This window comes from Tachypleus tridentatus, chromosome 1 (assembly GCF_004210375.1).
Source record: "Tachypleus tridentatus isolate NWPU-2018 chromosome 1, ASM421037v1, whole genome shotgun sequence".
Classification (NCBI taxonomy): domain Eukaryota; kingdom Metazoa; phylum Arthropoda; class Merostomata; order Xiphosura; family Limulidae; genus Tachypleus; species Tachypleus tridentatus.
The window spans coordinates 26446548-26458611 of NC_134825.1; the positions used below are offsets into that span (position 1 = coordinate 26446548).

The following is a 12064-nucleotide window of genomic DNA, read 5'->3' on the forward strand; positions in this document are numbered from 1 at the left end:
AGGGCGAGCATGTTTGGTGTGACGGGGATTCGAAGTCGCGACCCTCATATTAGGAGTCGAACGCCTTAACCATCTGGCCATGCCGGCCTGAGAGCTAATTACCACATAATTGTATTAACTGATAACAATTATTATTTTCACTCACGTCTCACTGAATATAACTTAATTACTTTTTATTATTTGAGAAGATATCGACTGCATAGTGACATCAGATATCGAGTGACTTAAATTTCTGTAAAAGATGTTTGTATTCACGTGGTTTATACATCAATGTGTATAAATCTTTTGTTTTTTGTATCACATTCTTATTAATATTTTGCAAAACGTAGACAATAAGCGATTAATTTATATAGAATAAATAAATGTTTTACCAGTTTTTCTATTATTTTAAGTTCAATGATACAAAATATTTCAGATATTTAAGTCTACATTCAGATTATTTGTTTTTATTGTTTTTAATACAAGACTGCACAATGGGCTATCTGCTTTGTGTCTGACGCGTCAATAAAGCCCCTAATTCTTGCGTTATAGGCTCTTAAGCTTAGTTACCGGTTAATTCAATCAAACTAGAAGCTAATGATTATTCGCGCGATTGGCAAAAGGATATTATCATCCATTAAACAAAAGGGATTCCTCAACGGTCGCGGCTGTAACTACATCTCAAGTCGGTCAAGAGATGAGTAGTTATACCGTGGCTAAAAACAGCCTGTCTAAAACTATCGTAATCTACTTCTAACGAACTCAATATAACGTTATATGTATTTATAAGTACTTCTACGACTTCTATTTGTGTATTTGTAGTTTCGAATATTTAATAATCTATGGTAGTTTAACATGTTAAAACAAAATAGAAGCATGAAAATGTATTTCTTTAAGTCAGAAGAACTTTATCTTAAACATTGCACATGTATTTTCACATAAACAATAGTAACATGTTTAAACAATATTTATACACTATTCATCAAATACCGAGCTCCTGCGTGATTGTACAATTTTGTTTCTTGAGACATTCACGGTTTACTAAATTCATTTACAATCATTAAATTATTGGTGACGAGAATCCCACTTAAAATAAAAATGTATTCTCAATCAGCTGGTATGAAGGTGACCTAAGAAAATCGAAACGTTGTTCTGTACTTTATTTTCGTTGAAGTTCTAATACCCATCCAGTCATCTTGATAGAACATTAAATTCTGTGTATAAACACAAATCTCTTGTTATTGTATTGGGTTTGCTGTATGCAGTTCGTTAAAATATCAACTTTTTTATTACAACAAGCTTAAAGTAACTGTTAAAGATCGGAATATGATGATACACTGTTAGAGAATATTCATGGTAAGTGTTGAGGTACTTCGAGCTGTGTTTTACACAGTTTCGTTATCAGTTTTGATCTGTTCTTCCTTAGTTATTTCTGCCGCTAGTACAGCGATAAGTCCGCGGATTTACAACGCTGAAATCAGAGGTTCGATTGCCCTCGGTGGGCTCAGCAGATAGCCCGATGTGGCTTTGCTATGAGAAAAAATACAAGAAACACACACCTTACTTATTATTAGCTGAATCCATCATCAAGATATCTTACATTGCACGTACGTATTTTATACGTGTATATTGGAATTGGAATGGCAATGAACTGATACGTAACTTTTTAAATGGTCAAACAAACCTCTGAGGCCCGGAATGGTCAAGCGTGTTAAGGCGTGCGACTCGTAATCTGAGGGTCGCGGGTTCGCATCCCCGTCGCACCAAATATGTTCGCCCTTTCAGCCGTGGGGGCGTTATATATGTTACGGTTAATCCCACTATTCGTTGGTAAAAGAGTAGCCCAAGAGTTGACGGTGGGTGGTGATGACTAGCTACCTTCCCTCTAGTCTTACACTGCTAAATTAGGGATGGCTAGCACAGATAGCCCACGAGTAGCTTTGTGCGAAATTAAAAAAAAACAAAAAAAAACATCTGAGATTCAGATATAGCAGTCCTTAATTCTGAAATACTGACCAGAGAGAAGACGACCAACTCAAGAGCTTTGTTTAATTCTTTGAACGGAATGAAGGGATTAACGGTCACTTCTGTAAAGCTCTCATAACTAAACGTGTGGAACGTAGTCATAAACGTTACGTCTTGTTTGTTTGTTTGTTTCTGAATTTCGCACAATGCTACTCGAGGGCTATCTGTGCTAGCCGTCCCTAATTTAGCAGTGTAAGACTAGAGGGAAGGCAGCTAGTCATCACCACCCACCTCCTACTCTTGGGCTACTCTTTTACCAACGAATAGTGGGATTGACCATAACATTATAACACCCCCACGGCTGAAAAGGCGAGCATGTTTGGTGTGATGGGGATTCGAACCCGCGACTCTCGGATAACATTATTGCTATGTGTTATATTTATGTTTTATTGTTATAATACCAGCCTTATCAATGCTACGATGTAGTTCTTAAATGGTATATTTGCTATGTTCTCACATATGTGAATGACATTCTTCTTACAATATCATTACTGAGGCTGAGAAAAGGATTATGACGACTCTAAATGATTATGAATGTCTGTTTTTTTCACTTTCACATTAACGTCACTGAACAGAGTAAACCCACAATGTAAACACATTTATATTTTATATCTTTTGGTTTCATTGTTAGAATTTATTAGACTATCTGTGCTAAACAACCGGTAAAACCCCGTAAAAGTAAAATTGTTATAAAATATAAAAATAAATCGAGTTATTTCGAATAAAAGATTTAAATAGTATTAAAAAAGCCAGCAGCTCGTAAAATGTTTAAAAAGCATTTAAACTGGACTGTGTCACTATCACACCATGACACCATCTAATGTCAGGGTACTTAAATATTTAAAAAATATGTTTTTAAAATGGTGCCGTCGTTCAGAGTTGGCGCAGATGGGCTTGTTGCTTTGCGCCAATAAACGCCAAACAATCAATCGTTCAGAGTCATAACAACAGTACGACAGTAAAACGTGGGCCACTGTGACTTGAGTGTCACAAAGGCCACACATTGGTAGATTAGTCCTAAGTAAAAGAAGACGATGAGTTGAAAAAAACTGTGACCAATTCAAGCCTATTCAGGACAACTTTCAATCTTTAAGGAAACAAGACGGCCAAAGAACGAAAGTATGTTTGATCTGAAAGAGCTTATTATGATGTTTCTCACTCAAAGTCGACTGCCAACTGGCGCGAAGCCGAACCTTCAATTCAGGACCGTAGTCCATATACGGTATAGGCACGTCTGTAACTGCACCAGAGAATACGGACCTTTACAACTGAGTCGCAGATATGATTCAGTTGTACCTTAAACTATACAAACTACTGAATGTCTGCTTCTCAATACTGGTGTGAAAAACCAGTGTGACATTGCATTATATACAGGATGTTCGGAAAGTCACCGTGCACTTATATATTTATTAACAGACAAAACTGCACAGTGACTTTCCGAACACCCTGTATATACAATATAACACTTAATTGTTTTTAGCACGGAAAACAAGAAAACATTGAGTTATGTAAAGAATGCAATACATAATGCTTCTTACTATTGAAAACTAGGAAACGTTTAGTTATTTATATAATTCATGCAGTTTTAGTTGTTGTTGTTTGAGAAACAACCACAATTTATACAGTTAATTAAAAGTTTTAGTTTTCGTTTTATTATTGAACATAAGTGCTGTGTATAATGTCTAAAATATAAAACTTCATAAGATATTTTCTGTTAGTTGTAGTTTATGTAAATATGAAATTAAACTACATTTTTGTGCTCGTTATAGTAATATTTTGTTTTGTGCAGAGCTGTAGCTCTGAAGTTCCACGGTTCACACCCTGTTACCGACAAAAAAAAAATATCGCTCTACATTTTGGAGTTGTGGATGAATTATAGCAGTAAAAGCAGCATACAGAGTTTGATTGTTATTACAGAAAGTTTTAGGAACTTTCATTTGTAAGAAACTGCTCAGGCCGCTCGGAAATGTGTAAAAGTTTCGATGCTTGTAAATAATCCAATAAAAATTTTATACTACTCTTTTGAAGTTGATTTAAGCAATGATTTTTATGGATTTCTTCAGCCTTTTCCTTTCCTTTTTGGCCCGGCGTGGCCAAGTGTGTTAATGAGTTCGACTCGTAATCCGAGGGTCGCGGGTTCGAATCCCAGTCGCACCAAACATACTCGCCCTTTCAGCCGTGGGAGCGTTATAATGTGACGGTCAATCCCACTATTCGTTGGTAAAAGAGTAGCCCAAGAGTTGGAGGTGGGTGGTGATGACTAGCTGCCTTCCCTCTAGTTTTACACTGCTAAATTAGGGACGGCTAGCGCAGATAGCCTCGAGCAGCTTTGCGCGAAATTCAAAATAAATAACTTTTTCTTTTTTTTTGCAGTAAAACAAAATAAACTTGGAATGTGAATATGCTTTTAATTCTAAGGGAAAATATTGTATAATTTTAAGGAAAAATGTCTGAGCTAAACTCACTGTTTGGTCATCAGAGAGTTGTTCAAGTACAAAACGGCTGAATTCCTGCACTTTTACAACACTCACAGCCGAAATACACATGTTAAGAATGTAAACGTTCACACTTACAAAGCGCAGTGAGCTTCTGCTGCATGACCGAAAGTGGCAAAGCAGAGTTTCCTGATAGAGGTACAATTCGTAGATTAACATGAATTTGATCAGTGGAATTCCTCTTTCAGACTGGAAGCGTAAATGTTAAAATTATTGAACAACGCTATGGTAGCGAAATATAAATCACAGAGTGTTACTGAGATAGCTATTTTTCCATTACAAAACATCCTCAGGAATACCCCACTTTTTGCAATAGTCCAAAATTGTTGCACGAATTATAAAACACTTTATGTGTGTATAGACACATTTGAATGAAACATTTTAAATGTATGTTTGACTTTCAGAAAAGGACAGCTAAATATGATCTTCATTGACGAAACAGAACCAGAACATGAAGGTATGACTTTCTATTTATAAAGTAATATTTGTTTTTAAATTTAAATATTTAAATTAATTCCTAAAACCTTGATCAGTATGTTTTATATAAAATCATACATTTATCTTAATACATTACGTTATTAACTATTCAAAACACGTTTCTTGTAAATAAAGGAATAAATACCTTTTTATAATTCATTCATTAAAACACTTTGGGATTATTTATAACTGTATCTATCTATACCTTATTTGTAGATGAAATAATACATTTTTTTAGTGAACAACGTTCGATAATGTGAGATAACATGAGAGATTTTGTTTTGTTTTATAGAGTTCGAGCCTGTTTTTGAAGAACGAAATGTTACAGTAAAGCAAAACCGGAATATAGACGAAGATTATAACCTCTTTGAGGAGCTAGGAAGGTAAAGTATTTTAATCTGAATTTTTAAATATCTACTTTTCACAAGGTATGCCAACATACCGAAATCATGGTTTGATTATATTATCCCTTAATTTGTAGTTCAATAATATTCTTTGTTTTTCTTTTTACGGTTTTCCTTTTTCTACGCAAACACAACTCTTGAAAATATTTATTTTTGATTGTTGTATACTATGTTTTTCATTTAGAGTTGGCTTAGAGGGTGCTTTCACAACAACTGTTGGGTTTTAGTGGAGTATTTCAGCGGCACATGGATGCAATTTATGCTAAAGCAGTTGGTTATAAATCTTGTAAGTCTGTTACACTGGTTTATCGAATTACTTTGTCCATTTATCTGTTACTATCAAGTCATTAATCTGTTAGTTCAGTTTTGTGAAAACTGAGTTTGTGCTTCAAGTACTAAAGATACGAGAACGTACGTACTAGAAAATTAGCAAGTGAAATTGTGTCTGACGTCTGCTGTTGTATTGCGAATTTTAGCCTATTAGCTGACGTTATTGAGATTTGTAATGGCAAAAAAAATCACATTTATATTCAGCCACTAAGTGGACTGATTTTTTTCTTTATAAGGCATAATCCAAAAGAATAAGAAGTATACAGGGGAGTCAAGAGGCAGGTCGGGCCCTGGGGACAGTTATGTTACCAGGCTCCTTTTAGAAGTCTTCCTAAATTCGTGGTACATTCATGGGCTTATGAATGTTTTCTGGTGAGCGGAAGCCAAATGTGTTGAAAATTTACATTTTTTGGATAAAAAGGTATTTTTTGAGGCAAAGCGATTTCTCGCAGTACTGCGTTTTTCCTTAAGTATATTATGAAAATAAGAATACAGTGTTCTTTATCCCACATTTCCCTAGGCCCCTGACCCCTCTCTCGTCAGGCTTGGAAGTGTGGTAAGTTTCTGAAAGTTTGGTTAAAAGCCAAGTTTGCAAATTTCTAAGTTACCGAGTTATTTTCACTGACTACTGAAGAAAGGTACGTCTTGTTTCCGTACTTTGATTTAATGCTAAACTAAATGTTTTCATTTTCAACATGGGATAAAGTCTACATTTGGAATATCCTCTTTATTTTTATGACTAAATACAGTTCGTAACTTTAAATTACATTGGATAGTACGGCTTCTTAATCAATCTTGTGATATTTGGAAATTTGAATTTTTATATAAAACTTGATATTTGACAGAAAATAGTGTCTTTTCATTGTTTATGCAAGATAATTTTTATCTTGATCTTAAAAATATGTACGTATGATTATTGCAGTGATTATAGTTTTTTGGTTTATTTGTAATTAAGCACAATATACACAATGAATTATCTGCTCTGTGCTCACCACAGGTATTGAAACCCGGTTTTTAGTAGTATAAATCCACAGACTTGTGCTACTGGAAAGAGAAGTGGTGATAAACTGGAAGATAAATGTGATAGCGAATATGATCTCTCTTTATTCTTTGACACTCATCAAGAATTAATATGTTTTTTATAATAACACTCATGAGAAACTCAAATAATTCAGACAAAATACAACCATAACACAAACTTTGAAAATATGTTGCTAAGATATGCTAAAGCTAAAGGCCTCATTTTCCCTTTACATGAGTTACTGAACGTAAAGTAAATCGTTGTATGCACATTTTAACTAGATTGGTAGTTTTTTACAACAAACATTTATGGGCTTGTGAATAATTTTTCTGGTGGGCGGAAGCCAAATGTGTTGATAATTGAACGTTTATCTATAGTTAATCCACAGTATTATCCTCTTTGACGTATATTCTGGGTATGTTTTATTATGCTTCATACAAGAAGGTACAAGCAGTGAGCTTGTACAAATTATGCCATAAGTTATCCCATGTGGCGTGTAACTTTACTATTAAGCTTAGTACTGGTCATACCCTGAAGAAGACAATCCAGTGTTCTGTCGAAACATCAATAAATTGTTATTTGCCCACCTTTAACTATATTAGCACAATGTGCTTTCCTTACTGGTAGTGTAATTTGCAATGACGGCTCGCAGAGGGAGAATGGACAATATATTTTAAATCCAACCTCAAAAATTGAGAACTGGCGTCTCGATTTATTTATACATGTATTTGACTCATCAGTTTTTAAAATCTTGTAGTTGTAAGCACCGTGGTAACTCACTGTGCCAAATAAAGCCTACCTATTGTTTGAAGCGTAAAATTCCGAAATAATCTCCTGATGTATCGTCACACCTTTTAATCATGTTATTACAATCATTAAACGAAACTCACTTTTGTTTACGTTCTTCATAACATTTAACAATCATATAATCATTAAATTTTTTCTATGCCAAGGTTGTGGTGTTCTTCCTTTTGAAAAGTTATAAAATGTTTAATATTTGGTTACTTCTGAACATAGATCCAGTTGACATTTTCAGCTGTGCGGTGGGCTTCAAAATCCTTGTTAAACTTGGCAAGAAGGCTAGGCTGTTTCCGCCGCAAAATTAGAAAAATTGTAAAAATAAGAAAAGAACTGAAAGGTGTAATAAGGTTACGCCACTAGACATATCCTCGATGAATGGCATAAAGCGATACAAAATGGTTATTTTATTGTTTTACTACAAAACTATGCGGTTTTTCAAGAGTGTTATGCTCAAAACGAAATATCAATATAAAAAATAAAACATACATCATTTATTCAAAATCTTTGAGAAGTAGAAGTAGCCTCGTTTTAATCTGAGCCGAGGGTTATTTGCTATACGTGATATATACCAGTTATCCTTCAAAGACAGCTGTGTTTACCCCTCCTCGCCCCAATTCTGCGTGATATAACATACTCGCATATATGATAATCGAAGCTTTCTTCACGAACGAATAAAATAATTGTAACTTTTCGAATACGATTATTTTCTTATCCAAGAAGGTAATGTAGTTATGTGCTGTAATCGTACACGTTTACAGTACAAGTGCGCTGACAGATATTTAATCATCTACTTGATTGAGAGTTCACAGTTGTTAAACAATGTTTTCAACCACCTTTTCCAATGATTATATATACACTACGATACTATGTTACACTTAGTAATATTACACTCCCATATCATGAGTCCAGTAGAAAGTACTGTGACAATAGGTAGAAAGAGGGATCATTAAACGAAGAAAAGGGAATCCTATGCAGAAGAAAACTATTTCCTACGAATATTAGAACATTCATTATGCTACTCAAAACAATAACGAATTATTGACTATACTGTTCTTTCTGTTCTGAAACAACATCCATGACCATTCTGGATATATAAAGATTTGTTTGTTTGGAATTAAGGCAGAAGGCTACAATGTGTCTATCTGTGCTTTTCGTACCACAGGTATTGTAACCTAGTTTCTAGCGTTACGTCTGAAGATATATCACTCTGCTAGTAATATTACTGTGGCGTGTAAAATGAAAGGAACATTTAATGTATAATAAAGTGTCATTGTAATGTTATATTAGTATTTGGTTTGGTTTTTGAATTTCGAACAAAGCTACTCGAGGGCTATCTGTGCGAGTCGTCCCTAATTTAGCAGTGTAAGACTAGAGGGAAGGCTGCTAATCATCATCACCCACCGCCAAATATTTGGCTACTCTTTAATCAACGAATAGTGGGATTGATCGTGACATCATAACGTTCCCACGACTGAAAGAGCGAGCATGTTTAGTGTGACGGAGATGAGTTTACCTCTTAAATTTAAGCATACCTCTTATTTTAATTCTACTTGCTTTTTATTGTTCTCTCCTTATCAGTAAAAGTGTTAATACCCACACCAGCCGTTCTGAGATACATTTTTATTTCAAGTGGGTTTCTCGTCATCAAGAATTAGTTTCGCAGAGATTCAACTATTCACTGATTTAGTACAGGCAATTGTTCCTCGTCTACATAGGTATGAACGCTGTTTTTGTTATTCTTTTTGTGCCTATAATAATTGTTTTTACTGTCCTTCAAACGTTATTCAGTCTATTTATTTCTCATGAAGCTCGGTCACGTTCTAGAATACATGTTACTCTTGTTATTTCTTGGCCAAATCTGCCGTTATTAGCATTTCCAGTTATGTGATAGTTGCATAAAAATCTGTTATAAGCATTTATTTCTCGATAACCCTTCAGAATTTAACAATTAGACAGTTAAAACAACATCACGCTCGCCCTCATAGAGTAACTCTCAGATTAAAACCCTGACAAAAGTAGTTAAAGTCCTCGACTGTAGTTTTAATCTGTTTTGGTTTCATAAGAAGGATACTGGTTCATGTGAACGTTATGTAATGGGCTACTTTCCTCAATGAGCCTGCCAAATGATGGACTAGTTAGTATATAAACTGATTTTCTGCGATAAGATGAAGTGATATATTTTAAGCGTCTTAATAGAGAAAAAAACACGATATATGATAGGAATTGTGGAAAAAAATATGTAAGAGATCAAAATTTGTTTGCTTTAGAGCAACATCACGTTGATCTATCTTCTCAGATATTAGCTTGTACGACCGTAAATTTACTTTTTTTTCCACTGAAGGACATCTGAACGATCAGATGCATGGCTTCCATATAGGCCCGGAGAAATGTGCTGAAAATAGTGAACGACAGAGATGATGAAATAAATTGTGTATTTACGTCGTATATGTTATTAGATTTACACACATAATTAGGTCTAGCAACGAAACTGACTTCTCGAAGTAATTTCTGTGATAATCATTTTATTTGGGTTTAATTACTGCAAATATGCCTATATTAGAAACTATTGACGAGTATAAAGATTACGATGGTTCAGTAATAATTGTTAGATGTGGTGCTGTATGTTATATGTTGCCATAGATTCGCACATTAGACTACATTTCGCTACAACACCAGCTGTTCAGTGAGATTGGATCTTTTCTTTTTGGATGCATTTTACTTGTATACAAATTAGATGAATTAAAATCTCTTTATTGTATTCGAGAGATCTAATATTATTCTCTATTTAAGTAAAAAACGAAACAAAAAGCATTGCCCTCAAATAGTATTAATTATTCATTTCTAGAGGAAAGTTCGGAACCGTTTACAGATGCGAAGAGAAAGCGTCGGGTCGTGTCCTAGCGGCGAAGTTTATAACTACCAACCGAGATGTTGACAGGAAAAACGTAGAAAAGGAGGTTGAGATTATGAGGGTTTTACAACATCCTCGACTTCTTCAACTTTATGATGCTTTTGATGATGGAAAGAAACAGATGTGTTTAATCTTGGAACTGTAAGTTTAGAATCTTTTTATGTGTTAGACGTACAATCTTTAGTTCAAGTCAAACGTTTTTCCTTGTTGTTGCAAGTTAGGTGAGAGGTACTTTTAACTATTATATTATATGTTACTTTAACAACAGCTCTATAAATATTTTTACCGTTGTGCAACGTATTTAATGGATTGTATTAAAATTTTTCATGCAGAATTACGTAACAGTAAAAGCTGCCTCTATTTATAGAGGCCTCGAAATGTTTTTAACTACACATTTTCCGAAGAAAGGTTAGTTTGCAATTGTATGTTTAATGTATTTTTGGAAATTTCAAAGGCTTATTGTACTAATATACTGACCTACAGTGTTTTGGTAACTGGTATTTACAAAAGCAAAATTAACACTAAAAATCTAAAGATGTTATGACAGATGTTGAAATTTGAGCATATAAATTAGATTAAAGATAACGGTACGTATTACTCGAAACATTAAAAGCTATACTTTTTAAATATATAATATACTGTTCAGAGGATATGTATAAATATGATATATCTAAACTTTATCAGTGAAGATTTTAAAAAATCGCGAGTTAACTGTAATAATTCTAATTCGTGATAACGGGATTAGTTTATAGCTTTTATAGTAAGACACTATGAACGCTGTAATACAAGTATAGGCGTTATGTTTATGATACGTTTGGCTCTTATGGTGGAAAAGACTTCATTGCATTTACTGTCTACCTAGGATAGTTATATTACAGAACTTCTCAAAGACCGTGGACAAGAATTTTGTGTGTGTTTCGCATTTAGAATTGAAGGTGGAGAACTATTTGAACGTGTTATTGATGACGACTTTGTTTTGACGGAGAAAGTGTGTATTATCTTCATGAAGCAGATTTGTGAAGGCATCGAATACATGCACTCTCAGAACATTCTTCATCTGGATATGAAAGTAAGTTGGTCCTTCATCTGTATTAGCACTCTCAGAACATTCTTCATCTGGACATGAAAGTAAGTTGGTCCCTCACTTACATTATCACTCTCAGAACATTCTTCATCTGGATATGAAAGTAAGTTGGTCCCTCACTTACATTAGCACTCTCAGAACATTCTCCACCTGGATGTAAAAATAATTTGATCCCTAATTTATTTTAATACTGATAGCACATTTTTCATCCAAGTATGAAAATAATTTCATTCTTAATCTATTAATTAAGACAAGTTACTTGAGGGTTGAACAGCTATTTAAAGCGAAATGAAACATTGTCATGTATTTGAAACACCACTAAAAGTTGTTTTACATATCACATGCTTCACAAGTTTTATATAAGAATCATCTGTTGTTTTTAATTAATATTTTACTTGTCCTATAATACATGCAAGTTGATATTATTAAACCTTTTAATTCACCTACCTGCACCCTATCTCTCTGCATTAAATTTAAGGGACTATAATGCTAAAACATTGGTATTGACACACGTGGTGAGCATAGCACACATAGCTT

General features: G+C 34.1%; 1 protein-coding gene across 4 annotated transcripts in view; it reads left to right on the forward strand.

Annotated features, from left to right (window-relative positions):
- The window catches only part of LOC143244744 (myosin light chain kinase, smooth muscle-like), a 34153-nt gene that overhangs the window by 2962 nt on the left and 19127 nt on the right, over positions 1 to 12064 (forward strand). For 3 of the 4 annotated variants that reach the window (XM_076489975.1, XM_076489964.1, XM_076489983.1), the window contains 4 exons: positions 4904 to 4956; positions 5269 to 5359; positions 10378 to 10584; positions 11311 to 11512. In XM_076489975.1, the coding sequence (XP_076346090.1) occupies positions 4920 to 4956; positions 5269 to 5359; positions 10378 to 10584; positions 11311 to 11512 (537 nt within the window). In that variant the 5' untranslated portion in view covers positions 4904 to 4919. The remainder of the gene's footprint in view (positions 1 to 4903; positions 4957 to 5268; positions 5360 to 10377; positions 10585 to 11310; positions 11513 to 12064) is intronic. The other variant, XM_076489993.1, reaches the window with a different exon arrangement.